At 51.5% G+C, this 23,906-nt stretch overlaps 2 protein-coding genes across 2 annotated transcripts; one reads left to right on the forward strand and one right to left on the reverse strand.

Moving 5' to 3' along the window:
* Nucleotides 1-428: 428 nt before the first annotated feature.
* COCSUDRAFT_15642 (hypothetical protein) lies at nt 429-5,350 on the reverse strand (the record flags this gene model as incomplete). The annotated part of the gene is made up of 8 exons (XM_005647483.1): nt 429-551; nt 828-1,000; nt 1,579-1,696; nt 2,160-2,314; nt 2,612-2,796; nt 3,429-3,613; nt 4,562-4,713; nt 5,191-5,350. Coding segments are annotated over 8 exons (1,251 nt in total), but the record flags the coding sequence as incomplete, so codon positions are not given.
* Nucleotides 5,351-6,293: 943 nt separating this feature from the next.
* On the forward strand, nt 6,294-23,485 carry COCSUDRAFT_63386 (hypothetical protein; the record flags this gene model as incomplete). The annotated part of the gene is made up of 35 exons (XM_005647484.1): nt 6,294-6,384; nt 6,676-6,746; nt 6,882-6,987; nt 7,398-7,549; nt 7,858-8,037; nt 8,452-8,970; nt 9,220-9,316; nt 9,587-9,738; nt 10,138-10,317; nt 10,686-10,820; nt 11,073-11,138; nt 11,275-11,317; nt 11,657-11,808; nt 12,197-12,376; nt 12,712-12,831; nt 13,106-13,184; nt 13,544-13,695; nt 14,017-14,106; nt 14,320-14,409; nt 14,655-14,816; nt 15,315-15,423; nt 15,800-15,951; nt 16,352-16,531; nt 16,972-17,088; nt 17,253-17,793; nt 18,100-18,207; nt 18,453-18,628; nt 19,302-19,400; nt 19,782-19,898; nt 20,595-20,694; nt 21,090-21,178; nt 21,481-21,549; nt 21,956-22,103; nt 22,339-22,484; nt 23,243-23,485. 35 exons carry the CDS (start codon nt 6,294-6,296, stop codon nt 23,483-23,485), a joined length of 5,211 nt encoding a protein of 1,736 aa, XP_005647541.1.
* Nucleotides 23,486-23,906: the final 421 nt, after the last annotated feature.

Raw genomic sequence — 23,906 nt, forward strand, 5'->3', positions numbered from 1 at the left:
TCCTGCTTGCACTAAGCAATTTGCAGGTCAATCAAATCTATCATCTGTACGCCATTTCTGCCCACTTCAACAAAATCCTCAATGATATTGCAGTGCATGTGAAGATCTGTACAGGTCACTGGCCTTTAGAAATCAATCTCAGCAGAATCTTGAAGAGATCATCACGATCTCGACTATTCAGGATTTATTTGTCAGTTCACCCTGAGCTGCCCCCTTCCAGAAAGCAATGGAAGCACCTGCACGCTCATAATAGTACAAGAGAGCCGAGCTGCCTCTCAAGAATACCCCGTCGTCCTTCCCCAGAATTAGCCACCACCCTTTCCCCAATGCATAGCCAGTATAATGCAACTTTATTGTCTCGAGACGGCCTGTCTGAGACCAGTCTCTTCCAATCAAGTGCTGATAATGCAGCTGCATTTGTCTTTATTTCATGCAGTGGCTGTGCTCTGCAGAAGTGCACGCAGAGAGGCTGCAGTGCCTGAAAGTGCGCACACCACTCCTATTGCCACCACCGCATAATTCCACAGCAGACGCCGCCTTGACAGCTTGCCCTGTGCGCACATGCCAAAGGGACGCGTCAGTCAAGCATCGCCTAAGCACTCCCCTCCTTACTGCAAGCAGGGTTGTACAAACCGCTGTACATGATCTTATGGGGCCGAAAGTCAGTTCAGTGTTCCCCATGGCAATCTTGTCCATAACAGCATCTGTACTCCCACTGCTTTCCCCTGATGCACCTTCCATCAAGCTGCAAGACAATACGGTAGGGTACCAAAGATTCAAACTGCCGCGGAAGCGGCAAGGGGTTTGGTGGTATATCCTACGCTCACCCTGAAGATGCTGAGGTGGCAGGCGGCAGGGAATATCACGGAGACGGAGATGGTCAGGAATGACCCAATCAGCGCCATGACATACGCCAGAAATGGAACGAAGCGCGCAGCCACCAAGCAGCCCGCAGCCATCACTGTTCGCACTGCGAATCTCCTCAGACCCGCAGGAAATCCTGCACAGGCACACGCCGTCAATCATGCAGTTTGAAGAGTAGTTTGACAATTGTGACCCCTGGCACTGCAACTGAGATAGCACTGTTACCCTGTTACGCCAGCGCGCTGTCTCCTGTGTGGATGTGGCGCCAAACCCCTTCTTGAGGTATTCTCACGGAGATAATCTATACAGGTAATATCAATACAAGTTATATTTAGAATACCCTGGTGAGCTGGCCCAACCAGCCAGGTCGAGCGCAGCCAGTGCCTCACGCAAAGCACTCAAAGAGCCATTCAAGGGATGGAAACGAAGGGCGAAAATGGGCAATGGGCGTTCTGATCAATCACAGAACAGAGCCCATTGCCCATTTTCACCCTTCTGCAAGATCGTGCGCTTTCGAGGCAGCCCTTTCTCCTATCTCCTAGCCCTCACACTGCCTTGATGTCTGCATACCTCTTTCTCTAAATCCCATGGCATGCATGCCAGACTGACTAAGCCGTCTCTCAGGTTACCTCCTGATGTGCTGCATCCCTTGCTGCTCTAAAAACGGGCCACAGGGTCCAAGCATGCGCAAAGCAGAAGGGATGGGTGGGGCACCTTGTGTGACCGAGGCGAGTGAAGTATTGGCAGCCACTGCGACTGGGTCCAGCGTGATGGCAAACTTGGCGACCGGGTTCACCAGAATCAGCGACGCACACAGCGTCGCCAGCAGCCCCTGTCAGATATCAAAAATCCCCTTCACCATCTGAAACAATCCCCTTGTGTCCTCGCCCCTTGAGACACCTACATGCCCCTCTGATCTCATCTACCATGCAAGGGTCTGATATAGCATGCAAGGACTTTGTGAAAGAGCTGCCCCGTGTTGGCAAAATGCTAGCTTTGCCATGCACACAACATATTCCCACAATGTCATGTCCATTTGAGCAGGAGTTTGGCTACTGCTGCGCTGGCGTGCTCAGCCAGTAGCACCCAGCAAAAGCCGCCGCAATCCCACTGACCGTCTCTGCTGCTAAAATAAGAGATGCTTGCCAATAAAGCCCTCCCTGGCATTGACAGTACATCAAACAAAGAAGGAACACAGCGTTGATGGCTCCTCCTGGATGCTTGGTGTCAGCAGCAGTTTGCCCACCAGGCCACGAAGAGGAAGAATGAGTGTTTGTGTTTAAGCAGGCAGTCACCTTGGGCAGGTTGAAGGTGATGACGTCCAGGGCTCCATTGCCGTACATGTAGTAGCCCGCAGCTCCGATGAAGGTACAGAGAGTGCCCACCACCAGGTAAGCAGCATCCAACACCTGCACAGGGGTTGAGAAAGGGGTGAAACCAAGATTTTGGGCTGATGGCTTGAGGGTGTTGTCTAGAAGCCGGAAGGCTTTCACAGAGCTGTGCGCATTCAAGCTCAGCCTGAAGGGGCCCACAGCAATCACAAGGCAAAATGAAAGTGGGGGCTGTGTCAGTTTTGGAGGCCAGCTTGGCAGTAGAGGACTATAACAAGAACTTTGAAATATTTGGACATCAATATTGACCTTGTCATGCAGACAATCTGGAATTTTCTGCATGGCCGCCAACAGCTGGAAGGAACCAGTGTTACGCACTCTCAAGTCAATGCGCAAACTTTTATCATGCTATAAACTTGAAGAAAGCCGCGCCTTGGGGAAGTGTTCTGGGCGTTTCATGGATGCGCGGACGGAGGGGAAAACGCCGTGGCCCGAGTACACAAATGCCATTATGCCAAACACCAGAGGCAGCGTCGCCCAATTGCCTGCCGACGTGACAGCCCCCGCAGGATACCCTCCTGCGCTCATGACGCAGCAAACACTTAGAAAAAGTGAGAAGCACAGATCTTTTGAAACAAAACTCTCCTCGTGATGTTGTCATGACTCTCAAAGCCATGCGCAGTGGCATTCCCGTACCAGTTCCAATGAGTAGTGGGGTCTTTTGCAAGACCTTTGGGAAAAGTTTGGGAACTTTGTTGCAATGGGTGTCTTTTTGGTTGCAGTCCCGCAATACATAGACCAGCACGCCTTCAAAAGCACCTCATCCCTCGCACAGAAGCTGTGCAGCGCTGATTCAAATTTTGCGCTGTTTCAGATGGCTGCCATGCTGAAGCATGCGCGCGCATCTTGGGGCAGTTTACTGTAGCAGTACCTGCACAACGTTCTGTGCGGGAAATATGCAGTCTGAAGCCTGCAAGGATTTTTAAGGAGCCCAAACTGGGCTCCTGAAAAGTGCTGTGCCTTCCACGTGCGTTCATTTGCACTGGCACACTGTCAAGTGCAAATTAACGCTCACCGGGCAGCAGTGAGTGGGCAACAGAAATGCTGACACCGCGCAGCTGACAGCACTTCCAAGCAATGCAATTCCTGCAGATTCCTGCTGCATGACTCCTGCAGCGAAGGACCTCATACATTCGCTGAACGACACAGAATTTTTAGAAGCGCTCACCCGACAGCAGAGTATAGGCGACAGCTGCGGTGACCGTGAGCGTAGCAGTAATGCCGGCAAAGCCCAGGTAGGACAGCGACTTGAGATCGGGCAGCCACACCGTGGGAACCATGATTGCCGCTGCCAGAACCATGTACGCGCCAGAGCTCGACGCCAGTTTCGTTCCCAGCAGCTGAAACAGGTTGTCGCCCTGCGCGCACAGCCGGCAATTTATTCATGCGGCTTACTTATATTTAGTAAAGGCACGGTACGCCTTTACCCACATTTCAGGCAATAGGACCTCGCAGCCGTGCATACCTATTTATTACAAATATTGCTAATGATTGGTTGGCCCTGCCACACACACATGAGAAGTGGCTGTGGTGTCACAGCTACAAGGAGTGGTCACTATTCTGCACAGCTGGCATCATTGGTTATCTTGGGTAATGATCTCTCATGGTTCATTGCCATGCAAGGCAGGAGATAGTCTGGCCTACTCTTGAAAAAGGTGAAGCACATAGACAAATTGCGCACACTTGAGTTGCCATAAAGAGCTTGACTATGAATGCCCAACTGCAATCATCACCAACATCCTCCAATGCAACCTCAAGCAGGGCAATTTCCCAACGTGCCTAATCTTGACAGAGTACAGTCTGTATGGCTCCCTCCCCAACCTCCGATAACAACCAACCTCCCAGACCGTTATGGGCATATGAACACTGCCCTCCACCCTCAATACTACCAACACACCGGCCATGCCATGCATTGCGAACAAGACGCCGCGCTTTGGCACAGGCACCCAAGCTTCACAGCTGCTCAGATCAACTTCCTAGCATTGCACTCCAACTACCTCACAGCATGAAGAACGGCGGCTGGGAAGTCAATCAATCTGACAGGAGCGCATGCGGGCCGTCAAGTTAGGTAGCTGGGACTTTGTGCATTCACGCTGACTCTCAGATAACTAGAGTGGTCCGCACATGGGCAGTTGCTTGAGCGACGCCTGGTCTTTAATTTTCATCTGTTTGTCCATTTGCTGTTGGTTTCGAGCTCCCCGACTCATGTTTTCGCAGCTCGATTCACAAGTGAGCAGGCCATGACAAGCTTGGGACAAATTTCCTTTAAAGGTCCTCTAGAATAGGCGGACTAATAAGCTGCGCACCTCCAGGATGAAGAGCAGCGCGCAGGTGCCGAGAAGCTCCACGTACATGACAGAGCTCACGATGGTGCGGCCGAGCGCACCAAACGCCGCTCCCCCGATGTCCTCGTAACCGATCATGGGCGGTGCGGCGCCGTTGCTGCTCTCGGCTTTTGCTCTCTTCAAGACCACGTCGTGGCACTCCACCAGTGCCTTGCCTGTGAAGAAAACACATTGGGACAAGCCACATTAAATCCAAGACTTGCCAGATTTCCTCTGAGAAGATAACCAGCCCATCGGTTGGAAGGGAGTCTCCAAAAAGGCAATGCTCAAAAGTGTCCTATATGCGCTGTGATGAGGCTGCCAAGATGCATTGGCCTGCTGGCAGATCCCATTGAAACACAGTATTGAGGAATGAACGGTTGCCAGCCACTGGGCATGCAGCTTCTTAGCAGCACCGAATGCTCGTGAAGGCGCGAAAGTGCGCATGTGTCGGGGTGTCAGCAAGCTTTACTATTAAGCTTTACTGCAAGGGATGGAGCGAAGAGCTGTGCGCACTTCAGGAACTCATCTGAGGACCGAGACAGCAGGTCAAAACATCTTTCTATAGATCTGGGGTCCAGCCTGCAGGCTAGAGACATGCGAGTGATTACCTGTGTAGTTTGTGACTATGCCCAGCAGCCACAGGATGCCGAGGCCGGCCCAGCCGGCCTGCCGCAGAGCAAAGGGTATGGAGAGCAGACCGACGCCCGTCAGAATGTTCAGCACATTCATCACGGCCTGGAAGAAGGTGGCATTGCCCAGTACCTGTGTCACCAAGGAGGAAGCTACTGAGTTGAGTTCCTGACATGTGACTAGTGTCTTGTGTAGTCCTCAATAATGTCATTTGACATATCCACGCTGGTACCAGGACATCGCTCTTGAGACGAAGGCACCACAGGTTTCGATCTTGAGTTGACCTATGTGGCCATCGCTCACAAAAGGTTGCCCAGTCTTAAAGCTGCAATTTTCAAACAGCGAAAAGACCCCTTTGGTATTGACCCATCCCGAGACACACCTCTCCAGTGTCAACTGTTTGTGCAGCTTCGCTGCTGGCAGCGCTCTGTGCACTGGAGGATGGCGCCCCATCCTCTTCAAGAAAGTAGTCTGCGCTGGCACTCGCAGGGCTGCTGCGACATAAAGATCCAGAAGATGCATATTTTTTATCAGGACAATCGATCGATCCCCATCTACCGCTCCTTCGACGCAGCGCAGCCGACTGTGTAACGTGCTGGCTTGGCTTGCGCCGTCTGTGACTGCCACTGCGTGAATCTAAGCCCCTTTCAGGCTTTGATATCAGTGAGTCAATTGGAAGCTGCAATGGGCAGCCCGAGTGGTATTGTGCAGGGAGGCGCGCGCCCCTGGTTGGTCCAGGAAGCATTGCTTATTATTTTACTAAACAAACCACCTCCCCCATCTTATTTGTTCAGATGAATCAGTAGTGAAATACGGTAAAAGTTTGACGACTGATTGTTCCTCGAACTTTATCCATTAAGTGAATCTCTGCCTTCCATCAGCAACGCTGTCCTTGAAGCAACTGCCCGCCAAGATATGTTATCTCCCTGGCGGGTTCAAAATTTAAAAACCCCGACATCGTCCTGTCGAACATCTGCCTACAGTCCGTTCTTGTGCACTAGGTCAGGGCTTGCATTTCGAAAGGTTATCAGCGGAGCATGTCATTGTGGACGTCAGAGGGGCATCGGTAGACCGAAGAGCTATGGGAACGCGGTGGAGGCCGCTGTTCTGCGCATTGGTCTTGTTGGTGTGCACGCTGGCAGTTCAAGCCGCAGACAAGGCTCATTCAACAGGTGACAGCCGTGAAGATACATTCGTTTAGAATAGTTGAAGAAGGTAGTCATAATTGGTTTGGCTGTCTATAGCCAAAGCCAGCTGCCGCAGATGCCGTCCGTTTTCGTCGTTTCCAGTGAAACATCGGAGTGACCATGTAAATCCACTACTGTCTACTGTTACCGGGGGCCAGATATCTCTCTGCGGATGATCACACTCGTTCCAAGCGATATTGGGTCAGCAGCGAGGTCTAGGACTCTTTCGCTGCCATCCCTCCAAAGCCAAAACCTTACCAGACGGGTTATTTGCAGGCACAGACGCTGAAGGAAACAGCCTAGATGATGGGAGCGCACTTGCGACCTCCCAGCGCGTCCTGCTGCAGGTGCAGCTAGTTCTCTTCCCTCAGACAGTGCCAATTGAGCAAAGGGATCCCTGGAGCTGCCATGCCTTCCAGTGAATTTGGTAGAAACACGGCTGCTGCAAGAAGTCGCCTTTAAGAATGTATAATATGCCACAGGCCCCAACTACGACTCAGACGCCCCCTTCCAATCCAAACCAGTACTTTCTGCCCAGCGCAACACCGGACCCTCGCTTGCCGGTAGCAGGCAACAGCGCCTTTGTCGGTGAGCAGCTCAATGAATAATACGCTCACATCTTTGCAAGCAGCGCAGCATTTTTCCGGTTCACTCGCAATCTTTTCGAAAACACATGGGAATCTGCTGGGCTGCATCGACAATCTGAGGCTTTTACCTGCTCTTGCCATGTGCATATGATTTGCAACGGCTCGAGTACACTCCAAATTTGTTGGCAGAACAACGTGGCAAGAACACCTTATTGACTTAGCAAAAGTGACAAGCATGTGTCAATGTCATATGCAAGCATGATGCTTGGCTATCACGCTTGACACTGAATCTCTGATGGGATGAGCCAGACACAGCATTCAATCAGCCCAGATGCGACGTCCTGTCCTTTTATGCCAATGAATGCGTTGGTCATTTGTTGCATGTGCCGAGGTCTGCGCTCATGCATGCAGACGCGCTTGAGACCCAGACGCGGCGGGACTCGGTGGATGTTCTGCTGCGAGCGGCGCTTTCTCCCGCGGCCGACCCCCTTCTGGCGGCTTTCGCGGGCACCCCGGCCACCGCAAACCTGCTCACGGCCTTCATTGGCCAGGGAACGCCTTTGGTACGAGCCCTGCCTTTTGCTGAAGACCTCTTGTTTACCTCGAAGAGGTCTCCTGCACTTCAATTGGCGGGCGGGGATTGTGTGAAATGACAGCTCAGGACCAGGTTCCCATCTGTCGTTGCGAATGCCGCACATGCAAGCAACTTGCGGAGGAAGGAAATTTCCAAAACCACAGTAGCAATGGTAGCACATGTCTTGATAGGAGCCAGAAGACAGACTGTCTACAGCCGGTCCAAATCCGCAAGTCTCAGGCACACGATAGACAAGAAGGTTGGCATGAGCTGAGAACAAGTGCATTTGTGACGCAGCTGGGCCTTCTGGACAATGTGGGAGCGCCGGTGATAGACAACATCTTTGGCCTGATTGTGGACACCCCAGCCAACCTGGCACTCGTGGAGGCAATCGCCACTTCCCCTGCCTTCCTGGCCATCAACAGCGCTCAAGCTGGTGCCTCTCAGATCTTGGGGCCATTTGAACGGGCGCTCCTGGTGTGTGCTCTCGTTTTTTCTTGTGCTGTTTTTTTCCACTGTGACAGCAGCATTATCGATGAGTCCAGAGTGCAAATCTCATTTGTCAATGACAGCATGGCTCATTACACGGATGATAGCTCTTTCTATGGCTACTGTTCCTCTGCGCCTCTGTGCACCGAAGAATGGTCTCAGGGTGTGCATGCCAGCAGGCTTGAATACAACTCTTGATATCACCTGTATGGAGACAGCTGTGAGGTTTCTGCATTTCTCAACAAGTAGGGCGTCTTGCAATAAAATGTTCAAGGAAACATGCGGTGCAGTGTGTCACGCGGTGTGCGGACTCAGCTGCATTGGCGACAACAAACAGCAGACTTTGACACTTCATTTTGAATGTCCGAGTTCTGAGCAAGGTGGTGCCATGTGTGCATGCAGAGGTACCAGACATATCTGGGGCTGACGGCAGGGGGCGTACCTGCGGCGGAGGCCGCAGTCCAGGCCGACAACGCAGTGAACAGCAACCAGGGCCTAAGCGAGGGTCTTATCCCCCCCGCCACCCCTGTAATCACCCTTCCACCAATCTTAAACCCCCTGCCCACCCCCTCATCCACCCCTGCCGCCACGCCGGTGCTGACTGTACCGGCCGCCGTCAACACTCCAGTTATATCAACGACCCCTGTGCCAACCCTACCAAACCCCTTGCCTATGCTCCCGCCCCTTACCCCGGCCACAACCCCGGCGCCAACCCCTGCCGCGACGACATCATCCACTCCTGCGGCGACCCCGACCGGTGGTGACTCGTCTGGTGACTCAGCGGTGACGTCACCCTCGCCTGATCAGGCAGCAGAGCCGGCCAATGACAGCCCGGCTGCTCCAGTGGCAGCGGACAACCAGACCCCTGACATCCCCACGGCTTACCCGGCTTCGCGCCGCAGCGGCCGAAAGATCAGCCAGGTGAATTAGCTCCTGTTAGATTTGTGCCCCAGCTCTGTCATGATCTTGCTGGCTAATTATTATTGCGTTGATCATGCATTTGTGGTCATGAAGTGTGCAGCTGTCATTGCGGCATCTGATGGGTATGCATGCCTCCGTGCTTCTGGTCCAGTCTCATGTGAAACTTGGAATAGCTCTGCAGTTCGACAAGGGTAGCAGAAATGTTCCAAATCAGGTGGAAATCCTGACAGGAGTGGAACTGCCTTGCAGGCCAGCGGTCTGTTCCCCTCTGCCACACCGGACCCTGAACTGCCGAACGCCGGCAACAGCCCCTATGCAGGCACGCCCCTTCTAAGAAAGACACTCTGTTTTTTTATGTAGATTTCGTAGCACTCTGGCATAGATGCTCTTGTCATGAGCAACAGCAGCAGCAGCTGTTCGTCTTCTAAGCAGGAGCAATGCACTGCTCCCAGCATGCAGAGCTGGCTTTCCACTGCCAATGCATTGTCCTTTCAGTGCATTGTCACTCCACATAACACTAGGCGCCATTTTGAGCTTGTGTGAAGCCTAGCGGGCACAAAACCAAATCTTCACACTTCAAGAAATCAAAGTTTGAAGCTTGCGCTGCAAGTTGCAGCGGCGGTGGAGGCATCCATTACAAAGGATGCAGTTGACAACATGTACCGAGATGCCTTCTCGCCACTTCTGGACCCCATTATCTCCTACCTCTACCGCACTCCAGCCATCGCCGATGCACTTAAGCCCATCATCGGTGTCAACAGCCCCCTGGTGAGACTTTTTACGTGTTTCCTTTTCTTACTTGCAGATGAACATTGCAATGTTTTGCATGCTGCTTCAACATCTGAGGGCACTGTAGTGGCTGCCTTCTTGCTTGCTCGAGACGGTGATACCTGCATGCCTAATCCTGGCTTGATTGCAACACGGAGATTTCATTGCACCATGCAGCAGCCATGAGAGCTGTACTTAAAATCCAAATTGCAAGTTAAGCGTCCATCGGGATAAGGAGGAGAGAACTTCAGGTCGGCAGCATAGGGAGATACAGAGAAAATTATGAGAGTTTAGAACGCTACGGGCTGGATGTCTCAAAACTTCCTGGCCCGCATTAGCAAGCATGCATGCATGCATGCGCATCAATGTTCTGAAAGGGTGACTGTGATGTGTCTGCAGTCAGCAACTCTCAACCAGCAGGGTGTGCCCGTGGTGCAAGCCACCTCGGACTTCCTGACCGGCAACCCAGTCACCTCATTTGTCATCGATTACCTCGCCGCTGACCCGGGCGTGCAGGCTGTCATTGCTGCCATGAAGAGCGCTGCTGAAACTGCAGGCTCTGCTGAGCTTGCATTCCTGGTGCGGCACTACATCAGTGATTCTTTTTGTACTTTTTAAACTTTTGGAGACCATTGAGTCCGGATAAGTACTTGAAACACTCTTCGTGTCATAATGCTCTGTCTGAGGCATCCTGGCAACGCACTAGCCTTGGTGCCTCAAGACCCATCACAAGGCAGACACATGCTTTCTGCTGCATTTGTGCTCTCTGTTCTATCTTCTTCATTTGGCCTTTTGGAAGGCACCTGGCGCTTCTCATTTGGTACTTCACGGCAAGCACAAGCTGCAAGCTGCTGCACAAATATGGGAGGTTTGCTCGCTGTGCATCAGAGTGTCCTGTGCTGTAAGGATCTAAATGTAATTCAAATTTGTGTTTGGGCGTTTTGCAGAGGACCCAGACAAATCTGGGCGCGCTGGCAGAAGGCAAGAGTGTCAGCGAGGCAGCGCAGATCGCTGACTCAGCGGTGACCAATGTTCAAGGCCTGTCTGCAGGCGCTACCTCCGGCAGGCGCCACCTGCTGCAGGTATGAACACCCCTTATCAACCCTTAATCCCCCCATAAAACCCCTCTTTCTAGAAAGGGGAATATGAGGCATCAAGTGCTAAATAGTGCTGGGGTTCTTACTGGAGTTGTCCATGCGACGACGCAAGGTGTGTAAAAGAAGCTGAAAGAGGCTGACCTTCTGACATTGCAGCTTGAAGGACAGCTTTAATCTTGATTCACAACGCAATTATGTTGTGTCCGGCTGTAATGGGGTGAGATGTGCTGTTTGCAGCTTAGTGCATTCCTGCCGTCAGACGAAAATGATGGCGAGCTGCCCACAAAAGACAACAGCCCCTTTGTAGGCAAGCTCCCCTTCCTACTTCCATGCATGGCCTCAGACAATGATTCCCCTGTTCTTCATGCTCTATTTTTATTGAACTAGCTTACGTCCTTGCCTAGACAATAACGCCCTTCAAAGTTTCACGGATTTACAGTCACAAGGGTTGAGGCAATCTGTGCCCCGGCTGGCGGGGGGCGGTACAAATACTGAGCACCGTGCCCACGGTTGATTGAGTCTTGCTTGGATCTGGCGAGTCCATCAAGGGGTAGGATTGTGGCAGCCATTATGCTGCAGCTTGTCTGCAGGACGCACCTCGCCTTTTGGCAGGGAAAGCGTGTGATGACAGTCACGAGGCACCATACAGATGGAACATGCCATACAGAGTACCCAGTAGTTAAGTAATAGAGTACGACATAATGCACGGCCCTCAGATGTGGCTGCAGACGCCCTGCAAGTATGCTTTGGGGCCCCTGTTTTTGGCATAGGCTACATTATAGAAGCCACTCTGAAAAGCAATGACCCTTTTGTGCATGCAGCGGCGGCTGAGTCAGCAATTGAGAGGGATCCAGTGGACATCATGATCCGCGATGCGCTGTCACCGGTGGTCGATCCGTTCATAGCGTACCTCTACCGGACGCCCGCCACCGCCCAGATACTCAAACCCCTCATCGGCATAAACACCCCCCTGGTGAGCTTCCTGTTCACGGCTTGCCCCTGCTCTAAATGTTTGAAAATTTTGTTGTCTATCAGTTTTCTTTAATTTAGTATTCCACATTCAACCCATTTGTCGGATATCCATGCCACCAAAAATGTCCCAGTACTTTAAGTACTCCTCAATTTGCATTAGCAAGCTCTGGATGCCCGGAAGTGCCTCACGTCGTCACTTTGGCCCCATTGCCTCATCATGCAAAGTCGCTTAAATTCTGGGACTAAACTCTAGTTTCCATGAATTATAAAAGCCCATCTATTCCTATATTTCGACTCGCCCCTCTTGTAAGGGCATGTCAGATTGGTGTTTCTCAACGTGTATCAGTGTCAACCTCAAAGAGGCTTACTCTGTTTTGTGGTGATTGCAGGGACAGTTCCTCGACACTGTGGGGACGCCCATCGTTGAGGCAATCTCCTCCTTTCTGCTGGGCAACCCGCTCACAGCGGCCGGCATTCAGATGATTGCTGATGATCCCAATGTGATTGAGCTCCTCGGCGCAATCAAACGCGTGACACGAGTCATCGCGCCTGTGGAAATTGTCGCGCTGGTGAGTCAGCGCTAGTCAGCCAAATTAGTCATATGTTGTCATAGTCGGGTGACTTGTTGTTTCACATTTCCGGGTAGTCAATATTTACATTCCACAAATTTGTCACGGCTGATTTGTATGAATGAGCGGAATTTTTTTTGATTTGGTGCTTGCAAAGCTCCTCGGTTCCTCCACCTGCAATTAAATGCATCATGTTTCCAAGTGACTTCTGGCTGTCTCACTCATACTCCTGTGCAAAGTCAAATAATATTCAGAGGGATGGGAATGTCTCCTTGGGAGCTCACCAAGGGAGAAAAGCCGATGGAATCATTTGACAATAATGGGCTGTGGTGTAGAGGGGATTGACATATCTGGGAGCAGTTGCGAATGGCAAGAGCACCGACGAGGCCACGTACATTGCCAACTCTGCAATTGCCACCCTGGAAGGCTTGTCTGGCAGGCGTCACCTCCTTCAGGTCCTTGTCTTATCTACATGACTTGCTTATCAGTCTCATGATTGACCCAGCAGCCGGTATGCTGGCAAAACCTCTCCTGGTCTGCAGGCAAGCAAGCTTACTTTGACCATGTCAGCAGGCCATTTTTTCAGCGTGTTTGCCATTGCCCGTTGCTATCAGTAGGCATGATATATAGCCATTGTTTGACTTTCCGCTTCAAGTCCTTTCCAGCAAAGCACTTGTTACGTGCAGATGTACGCGTGCAACAGAGGCTGAGGTAGCCGTGTGCTTGCAGGCGAACCCTGTGTCGGCCATGCTGCCCAGTCAGACGCCCAACCCAAACCTGCCAACCCCTCAGAACAATGCCGCCCTGGGTAAGGAAACCACCAAATCAATTTTAATCCCTGGACTGCACATCCCCGATGAAATCATGTACCTTTTTCAATTGCCAGTTAATTCATGTTTGTCAGACGGGGGGCCACACTTGCCTAATCCTGACAGCCAAAATCAATTGCTTTGCCAAACTTGACACATGAAGAGGCACACTGATATTACCAAGTAATGTAAATTAGTGTGTTTCTGTTTTATATTCATCCTAAGGGCACCCTAAGCTTCTGCAGCTAGCATGCAGAGCAAATTGGCGCAGGGAACATTTGGTGATCCTGCCTCAGAAAGAACTAAGGCATGCAAATTAATGGAAGGGCCTGAGTAAAATTTGTGTCTGTCTTCACAGCGGGCCTGGAGAGGATAGTGCAGCAGGATCCGTTTGACCAGGCGCTGGCGGCCGCACTGTCTCCGGTGCTTGATCCGATGCTGACATACATCAGCCGCACCCCCGCCCTCAGCAACGCTTTAGTCACCCTTGCCGGCCGGGACACGCCCCTTGTGAGTGCCTTGGAGGATTCAAAAATCCATTGCTTTCCTTATACACCCTCATTGAGATTGCCTCACATTGAGGCAAGAGGCTTGCTTTCAGGGGACCCACATGCATGTCAGGGACAGCAAATCGACAAGCGCCAATCCAGTCCTACCGCATCAGTCATTTTCTGGATGATTGGCATTGTATTATTGCAGTATGGTCAGTGGGTCTTGGTTCGGCCGTTTTCTTGTCCAACAAACAGTTTATGCAGCCCTGCTTTTCGTGCAGCCGACACATCTGTATTGCTGCATGTTTGAACGATTCCCTTGTGTCTGTTCACTGCGCAGGTGCAGACACTAACCAGTGCAGCGACGCCGATCATTCAGGGATTTGAAGACCGCGTGCTGAGTCAGCAGGGCGCCATCGCCGCCCTTCAGGTGATCACGACTAAGCCCTATCACCACTTGCATTCAGCCAACATGCTACTCCTTATGATGACATTGCCAGTGATGGATTGCGTTACTACCTTTACCATTACAAGCTTTCCGGCCTAGAAAGGCTAGGTGCGTGTAACCAGCGGTTTGCTAGATCTCGATTAGAATACTGGATATTGTACCTTGGAACTTGAAATCTGATGTGATGCCCTGCAGGCAATAACCGACTCTCCCTTTGTCAGCGACTTCCTCGGCAACGCTGGCAACATGACCGCCACCCTGGCACCCCTCCTGCGCACCGTAACGGTAACAAATTCCACAACTTTTATTTGATTAGTCACCACTTGAAGTAAAGGGTTTTGAAAATATAGATTCCGAACCCTTATTTCCATGTTGCTAAGAGGCAAGAGGCCTGCTGCGGAAAGCTGCCGGCTCAGATGATTATACACAACTAAACACGACTGCCAATGAGTCATCAGGATGCGATCTTGGGGTATACAAAGCTCATTGATGCACAGCAGATAACGCATTCTTCTCTCGCATGCATGCAGATGCAGTCCCTGACTCTTTCCTTTGTGCTGCAGAGGGTGGGCACATATCTTGGCGCGCTGGCGGGGGGCTCCGATGCGAACCAGGCGCTGCAGGCCGCTGACAGTGTCTTTGGTGACGTCACCCGTGACATCACCGGCACCGGCCGCCGCCACCTCCTGCAGGTTAGTAAGATCGCTGGCATGCATCAAAACATTCTGACTTCTTGTTCATCATACAAGGATAGAGGAGCTCTTCTGCTGCATGATGAAGGAGCACTCGCAAGCCAAGGGACAAGCTTTACACTGCATGCACTTGCCTGCAATGTGTAGCAACAAGGGGCTCTCACACACGGCTGCTCCTGCCAGAACAGGCACATACAACACACGATTGCCCATTTCATCTCCTGGCCTGGAAAGATCTGTTTGGAGGTCTGCCATGTTTTCCAGGATTGGCTGCTCTGTTCTGAGCACAGTGAAGCAAAAGTGTTGTTAGAAGAAAAGGCTACCGAGGGGCAGTCACCAGCTGTGCATCAACCAGCCTTCACAGCTTGCAGACGGGACAGCTTTTGGACGGGTGCATGGCACTTGTCAAATGACAAGTGCCTGCACGGTAAAAGGCTTTTCCCATGCATGCATATGTCCCGCAACGCAAAAGGAGTGAAAGTGGTAGCTGCCACGCAGGTTCCCAGCCTACAGAGCCAGGTTGCTGAGCTGTCGCAGGTGGCGCAGTTCCTGCCCAGCCAGACCCCCAACCCAAAGCTGCCCACCCCAGAAAACAACGCAGCGCTCGGTGCGCCTATTCATAGAAACATCACACTCCCATGATACTGCTGCTCTTTTGCATGTGCTTACTTTATTCACATTCCTGTGATATTGCGGTTCTTTTGCATGTGCTGCTATTATGTTGTCATAATCTGTGATATTGGTGTTATTTTGCAGTGTGCTGCTTTTCATTCTTTACACCCTTCCTAGGGATCCAGGCAGTCCGGTCATAACTTGCTTCAGAGCAGCCAATGCATCAAGCACAGTGCTGAATCTGTACCAAGAGCAGTTTCTCCCGGGTGCAGCAGGGATTTTAGAACATGATCATTTCTTTTTCAGCAACTGCAGCAGGATGATCTAGAAGCGGACTTCCATAACAAGCTCATGCGTTGTGTGCCATGCAGCGGGCCTGCAGAGCATTGTCATGAACGACCCGCTCGATCAGCGCCTAGCAGCTGTACTGGCCCCCGCTCTGGAGCCGGTCCTGACATACATCAGCCGCACCCCCGCCTTCAGCGGTGCAATCAGCAACGTCTTCAATAATGACTCACCCCTGGTGCGCCCCCAACTCTTCCTTGACAATCTGCTTCACTCATTCTTGCAGATGACACTACCGTGCAAGTCTGGCTTCACTCATACCATATTGGTATCCTCAACCACAGGCCGTTAGTTTTTTTTCATTTAGGTACCCTTGGCTGGTTTCTTGCACACCATGTCTACCGTAAAACTGTTTCATACAATGCTGAACTGCACGGCTACGGTACCAGTCTGACATCCAGTAGCTGGCCAAGCGTGTTACTCAGTGGTCCTCGGCTCAGTAGTACGTATGATTGATGACAATGCAGAAAAGGGTGAACATGCAAAGTTTGTTGCGATCTGACAACGGATGGATCTGGTTTTGGTTGGGTCAGGGGTCAGACACAATCTGATAATTTCAGTGACATCTTCTCGCACAGGTGAAGCAGCTGAGTGCGGCGGCGCTGCCCCTGATAGCGGCATTCAATGCGACGGTGATCAACAACCCGGCGGTGTCAGGCGCACTCGACAGAGCGGCCAGTTCGCCAATCGTGGACGGCCTCGTTGAGCGGCTGCAGAACCTGACTTCCCAGGGAGCACCTGTCGTGCAGACCTTCCTGGTGAGTGTATTACTCATCTCCAATGACTAATATTGCGTAATCGGTGTTCCTTTGATCCTCTGGAACCTCGCGACATTGTCTGGCGGTATAGCACTCATGGGAAGCCTTGTTGATTTGATCCCACATTGTGGATCAGAAAGTCAAGCCCTGGCCAGAGCGACACAGATTTTGTTGCTCTGGCTGGATCTGCATGGCTGCCACTCTGTGCTCCCGCGCTCGTGGTCTCAGTCAATGATATGTACTACATATGCCTGGTGAAATCTTCACAATCCAATATTCTCGAGTCTGCCTAGGGGCTTAATTTACCGGTCATACGGTATGTCCAAGGATTCGTGTGGAAGAGGGGATAACGGCAAGACATTTTTAGCACAATTTTTCTCCAATCTGTTTCTACCACTGCTGGTAGGACTGGAGGTTGAGTTTATTGTTTGGGTGTGCAGAGGATCGGTACGTACCTGGGAAACATCGCGAATGGGCTGCCGGCACAGCAAGCGCTGAACTTTGCTGCCAACCTCCCCGGGGGCACCAGTGGCAACAGCGGCCGCCGACTACAACAGGTTTGCAACTCCATGCCTTGTGTTACCCTTTTTTGATACGTCGCGTTTTTCCGCAACAAATGGTGTCGCTCCCTCAATGTGGGATGCTACAACGGTTCACAATTTTCGGAGGACCAAGCTGCTAAAGGAAAGGTGACAAGCCTGTGACTTGCGAAAAACTGCAGGCCACTGGAGGGCAGAATATCGAGGGGCTGGTAGCGCAGCTCATCTCAGGCATGACGGGCGCCCCCCAGTCGGCGCCGCAGGGGGGTTTGCCGCCTCTGCCGGGCTTTCCGGTGGCCACCGCCGAGTCCCCCACCTCGGGGGAACCCCTCTTGGTGACGGTGGGACTGGCGCCACTGCCGAGCATCACGGTGGCCACCGCAGGGGGGCCCGCTCTGGCGGAGGGGCCCCTCCCTCTGGCCGGAGGGCTCCTGCTGCCACCGCTCGCTGCACCGGGGGGTCTCCTGCCGGCTGGCGCTGACCTGGCGCCCACCTCGGCAGCACCCTCAAGCTCCCTCCCTCAGCCTGCCTTCCCTCTAGCGGCTACGCCAGGGCCGGCTGTGGGCAACTTGCCACAGGCAGGGGTCTTGCAGCAGCTGATTGCAGATGCTTCCAATGGAGCGGCTGCTGCGCTGACGGCTGGGCCAAACCAGGCTTCGGCGAACAGAGCGGTTCAGGCGGTGCTGAATCAGCTGCCGGGCCTGCCGCCTCTGCCGGTAGCGGGTGCGTGGTTCTGTCTGAATATAAAGGCTGCAGGCGTGCCAGATTATGATGCATTTTGCAATATAACAACTGCATCTAGTGGCCATCTGTCTGCACCGTTTTGAGTGCTGAATAGGGCAGCGGAGGTGACAAAATAATGTAAAAACACAAATTTTAAAGCCCAGGCAGCATCAGCGCACAGAACTGAAAGAGTACACTTTCTCTCTTGGGAAAATTATTGCCAGCGTGTGCTCCTGTTCCGTACGTGCGCCTAGTCCGTGCATGCATGCAGAAGAAACGACCCGAGAAGATGAGTCTTGTCTGCAGGAGTCGCCACCGGTCCCGGCGGCGTACTGAACGGCGCAGTGACAGCCGCACTGACGGCCGCACAACAGGCGGCGCGGCTGCCGGCGCTGCCGCCTCTGCCGGTCACGGGTACATTTTTATTCTGCTTCACTTGCATTCTTGCTAGGCTTCAATGCTTGTTGCAACAAAGCAGCTGCGTGGCAGGTTGCTATCTGTCTGCGCCCGGTTGAGTGCTAGACAGGACAATTCATGTGGCTGGATGCGGGAGATACACGATCCTTACAGCTCAGGCAGCAACTGCACAGAAAAATGGAAACAACACACACATCCGAGCAAGATAGACCTGAGAAACGAATGTTGCTGTGCGCCTGCAGGAGCATCCTCCAATCTTGGCAGCATACCAAACAATGCAGTGACAGCCGCACAGCAGGCGGAGCAGCTTCCAGTGCTTCCTGCCCAGGTGCCTTTGCCATCGATGCAGGCTCTGGCTCCGGTGTCCGCCATCGGCTTTCCGGCCTCCGCCCCCGGCCTGGCCCTTGCTCTTCCACAGGTGACAAACTCAATCACAGAAACTGTTAATTCAGGGTGCTTGATGGGTCGGTGAAATTTGTGACTGGTTATAGAGGCATGGCTGGCTGACGTGTGGAAATGGGGCTCCAAAGAGACATGCTGCACTCAAGAGGTAACAGATGGAACACTTGGACCTTGAAAGGATCAAGGATCAAGGAATACTCGTCACCAAGGCCTGCAGCATGGCAATTTTGGGGGTTGTAGAGATCTAATCTTTGCGAGGGCAGTAGGTGCCACACATTCATCTGAAGCCCAAATATGAAAAATAACAGCAGTCAATAAAAAATTGACCCTTCAGCAACACTGTGACAGCGTAATTCGCCAACGCAGCTAGATAGCCGGGATCTGGTCACGAAAGGAAGACGTTGTCTTGCTGGCATGCTTGGCATTCTGCATGGACAGCAGATTTTTGTGGAATAGGAAAGAATAGAAAATGCAGAGCTCACAAATTTGCCCCGGCTGGCGGGGGTCGATACAAATACTGAGCACCTTGCCCACGGTTGATTGGGTCTTGCTTGGATCTCCGAGTCCAATATGAGTTAGGATTGTAGGAGCCTTTAACTGCAGCTTGTCTGCAGAACGCACCTTGCCTTTTGGCAGGCAAAGCGTTTAATAATAATAAATTTAATAACAAATGTGCTGCCTGCTGACAGGTGCAGCAGGGCTTGGCCAACATTGGGCAGGCCTTCAACCTCCCAACCACTTTGGAGTTTGTCCAGACGGCGGTGAGGCAAGCTGCCCAAGACACACAGGTGACTCGCTTATTTTTCCTCTTGTCACACCATTACCGTTCCTGCCAGAGGCAAGATACGCCCGTACAGAAGCTGCAGGCGATGGCTGCCACACATCCTACCCCTTGATGAACACGCCACGTAAAAGCAAGACCCAATCGACTGTGGGCACGGTGCTCACTATCTATACCACCCCCAGCAAGCCGTAACCAACCGCACATCAATGAGCTCTAAATACTTTCCATAGATGCCCGCGCCCGATTTGTTGCGCAGTGCCAACAAAAACAGAAACAAAAACACTTTGAGTGACCCGCCAACCCAAGCAGGCCAGAAAGCAACACAGGAATTCTTACTACAACACCGTTTTCATCCCTTAAAACCACATGTGCTATGGAAATACAGGTTGCGCTGGGCAGCACTGGGCAGGCCCTTGCGCAGGGAGACTTCAGCCGAGCTCTGAACATCACACAACAGGCGTTCCAAGAGATGCAGGCGCTCGTGAATGAGACAGCGGTGCAGGTGAATAATCCACTGAGAAACGCACTCCTGACCCTCAACACTATACAGAAAATTACTTCAAGTCAGTATGCCTGAAGAAGCTCGTGCATCCAAAGGGTGCCATGCTTGTTGCTCCAATGTTCAGGGCACTGATTCAAAGACCGCATGCATGCACCCGAAGCTCCCCGAGGGCATCTGTTTGTGAAGAATTTGTTGTTGCAGGTGAACTCCAGCGTGAGCATAGGCCTGCCGCAAGTTAATGAGACCATCGGTCTCGTCCTTGGATCTCAGCCGCTCGATGCACTTCTTTCCCAGGCGCGTTTCCTGCCAACACAGAGATAGATTGAAGTCCGTATCTGCCTGTGACCGTGCTCCCTTGATGCTGCGCATGGCCACTGAATTTTCTCACAAGAATACCTGTAGAACAGTGACGATATGCATTTTCAGGGCAGGGAAGTTGCATTGCTCATTGTGGCTTGGCTTACTGCTTCATGTACATCCGCATGCCCTAATAATTGAAAGCACCCTCTCACTGCTACAATGTTCTCTACCCTTATCTTTTCAGGAATACCCAGTATCAAAAAGATTTCTAATATCATGCCTTGTCGTGTATTGGGAGCGCAAGCCACAAGTCAGTTGGGCCCATGATCCCAATGAACAGAACCCTAAACCCTAATAGAAATAAAAAAATGTATATAAAAGAAGTTGGTGTTGCAGAACAACGTACTGTCCCAGGACCTCAGTGGTCTGCTTAACATCATTCTGACAGATGCGTCCAACCTGGCACAAAGCATTCCCGACCCCTTGGCGCAGCTTGGTGCGATCGTTCCCCTAATTAAATTGTGGGAATAAAAATGAGACGTGCCTGAGAGTGCATTCAACTATTATTATGAGATTCGTTAGGAAAGGCTTGGATAGTCTTGGGCTGGCCCTGACATGGTTGGAAAAGGTGCCAAGATAGGCCTAGCTGGAAGGCTGAGACGCTGCTGCGATGCACCTAAGCCAACTGTGGCTTCGATAGGCGTGTAATAATATTAATAATAATAAGATTCGCGGAGTTGGCACTTAAAGTTCATTTTGAACACTTTTGGCACCCCATGTGGTCCAGCCCTGTAGTGCTCCTTGGCATGGGGCAGAGGGGCATTCTGAGCATTTATGTAAGCAAGGTGTGTGTTTTGCAACTGGACTAACCGGGCGCTTGTGGAACTGCAGAGAAGCAGCTGAGCTTTGGGATCTCCACACCGCTCACGAAGTTTGTGGACAAGCTGCAGAACGCCTCGGTACCCGCCACGCTGTCAGACGTGCGCCGCCTTCACGCCTGATCACAGAAATTCCAGAACCCACACAGTCATACTTTCTCGCACCTCCAACGATATGCCTCTTCACATATCAATTTATAGCCTGCAAAAGTCATATTGACATTCATGCGCCTTCGTCCTTCTCATGCGTGCTTAGAGAACTTGATGAACTGTACACATGACTCGGATGGAAGCACTCATCTGTGTTCCATCATGCATGTGGCTGAGGGCGCCAAATTGGTGTCTTCTGCAACACGCTTAGGTGATGATGATTAAGGTATGCTTAGTCTTGGTGGTGGCTGCAGGCTGAAGCCGAGGTGGAGGACATTCTGTCGGCCTTCTGCACAGCTTCCTCTTTTACACCCTCTTCTGACGTGCGTAAACGCTCCAGGGATCATCCACTCTGTACTGCGGCATTAAGATATCCGTCGGGAAACTCCCAAGCTGCCTGGGACCTTGTAGCCTTACTTGGAATTAAGTGCTAACTGACAGATTAAGCAAAAGCCAGCCCTGATATCTATAGATTTCTTTACATTTCTCTGAAATCCTGCCGAGCACTGCTCAGTGCATCTCTTACATTACTGCAAATCCTATTATTCCTTGCGTGCAAAATTAGTTGCATGTCTAAGGAAGCTTTGTGGGGGGTCAAAATCTGAGAAGTGAATCGAATGCACAATCAAAAGTGAGGAATAGAGACAGAGACCAAACATGCATCGGTGCTTATAATCTTTCTGCTGCTCTGTGATTAAGTTTTTGAATGTATGGCCTGTTGATTTGCAGGAGCCTGCAGCCTGTGTGGGAGAAATCTTAGCGTTGGAGCTCGTGCCATGGACTTGTGCAGTTGATGACAGCAAGGACACACTGACAGACAAGTCTGGCAGCATCCTCACATGCATGCCTGCCTACCTCCAACTCACCAGAATACCCGGTGCGCAGTCTGCTTGTGCCATTTGCCTTACAAAAGACCCTCCAGCCATTTCTGAGGTGACCTTGCACATGCATGTATGAGTAGTTTCGAGAGGAAGATGTACTTCAAAATAGTCTGCGCGCATGCCTGTAGTTTGTGCCATCCTAGACTTGCACATGCACTGCAAACGCACCGTGTTGTCTGTGTTGTGTTGACAGCACGTTTTGAAACATGTTGTTGGCACCTGTGCCTGCAGCCAGCTGCAATTGGAAATACACCGCTGCAGCGGAGTGGGACGGGAAGGAGTGCAAGCTGGAGACCACACTCTTCGGCCCAGATGGCAGCGCCACATATGGCGGCACACCCATTTTGAAAGACGTGAAGGAGCTCGTATCCAACGTGGTATGGTGTTTTTACTCCATTGAATAGTACATGCCAGATTTGAACACAAATGCATCAGAGTCCGCATGCATGCTCTGCTGCTGAGCATTTGAGAGCGGTTAGATCGAGCCATATTTTCCGCTAGGGGAACTCTAGTGACATCTAGGAAAGTGTAATCAAATCTATAGATATCAGGGCTGGCTTTTTCTTAGTCTGTCAATTAGCAGTTAATTCCAAGTAAGGCTACAAGGTCCCAGGTAGCTTGGGAATTTCCCGACGGATATCTAAAAGCCGCAGTACAGAGTGGATGATCCAGATTGCCGGATGGGACGTCACCAGTGTGTCTTATAAGGATTTTGGGTGGCAGCCAATGTGGCTATGTAGCCTGTATATACAGGTATGCTAGATTGAAACTTTTGAAGACACAATAGGGGCTACAAGCTAAATTCTCACAAAAATTCTCACAAAATATCTTCTGAAACCGGTGGTTTTGGGTGTGTCTCTGCTGAAAAGGGATGAAATGTGGCTTCCTGCGCTGGTGACTCAATTTTCAGAAGCCAATCGGTGGCTTCAAATTAGACAGCCTCAGGTAGTCTATGCGCCACGAAAATGCCCTGTTTATTTGTTAAGAGCCACATTGGCTTCAGGACGCCACTAAAAGAACCATTGGAGGTCAACCATGCTCATCTTTTGGACGAAGCAGTGTGGTTTCTTGTGAAAATTAAGTCACAAAGAAATTCAGCTGCCATGACCACGTGCTTCGCCGCTGTTTTCTGCAGGTGAGCAACGTGACAGCAGCGGTCACAAAGGACCTGAAGCAGTGGCAGGGGAACGCCCTGGTACCTCCGACCATGCAGGACCTGGCAAGCAGCTTCCAGGCAGGCATCCAGCTGGCATCAGGGCCTTCTGTGTCATCAACCCTTTCTGGCACCGGCTCTATCGTGGCGGATTTGTCAACCATTGGTTCTCTTGCAACTGGTGTTGCCGGCTTCTGGCAGCAGTTGGGGTCTCTCTGGGGCTGATAAGAAGTTGAATTGACCATTTTGAGTTTTGGATGCGCTCACAAGGTGCTGTGGAATTTTCTTTGCAAACCAGAACCTGTCTAGCACACCCTAAGATTACTGCATACGACAGCAATGAAGGTCACATTGCACTACCTGTGGGTGTGCACACGGGGTGAGCATCAAGATCGCGCAGCAGATGTTCGATTCATGCACGCTTCTTTGCGTTTGACAAGATCAGCTTGTTGTTATCGTATTGATTTGCTGAAGGCATTTCAATCATTCACAGAAGTATAGCCAACGGTTGATGACATCCCGACAAGTATGTAACATCACAACAAATAAATTCTCGGGATTGAGAGGCTGCCGTCCTGCACATTTCCCCTCCGACATCATGTCGTGACATGATGTTGGAAGCCAGCCAGAACAATCCCCATCAATA

Source organism: Coccomyxa subellipsoidea (assembly GCF_000258705.1).
Source record: "Coccomyxa subellipsoidea C-169, whole genome shotgun sequence".
Lineage (NCBI taxonomy): Eukaryota > Viridiplantae > Chlorophyta > Trebouxiophyceae > Coccomyxaceae > Coccomyxa > Coccomyxa subellipsoidea.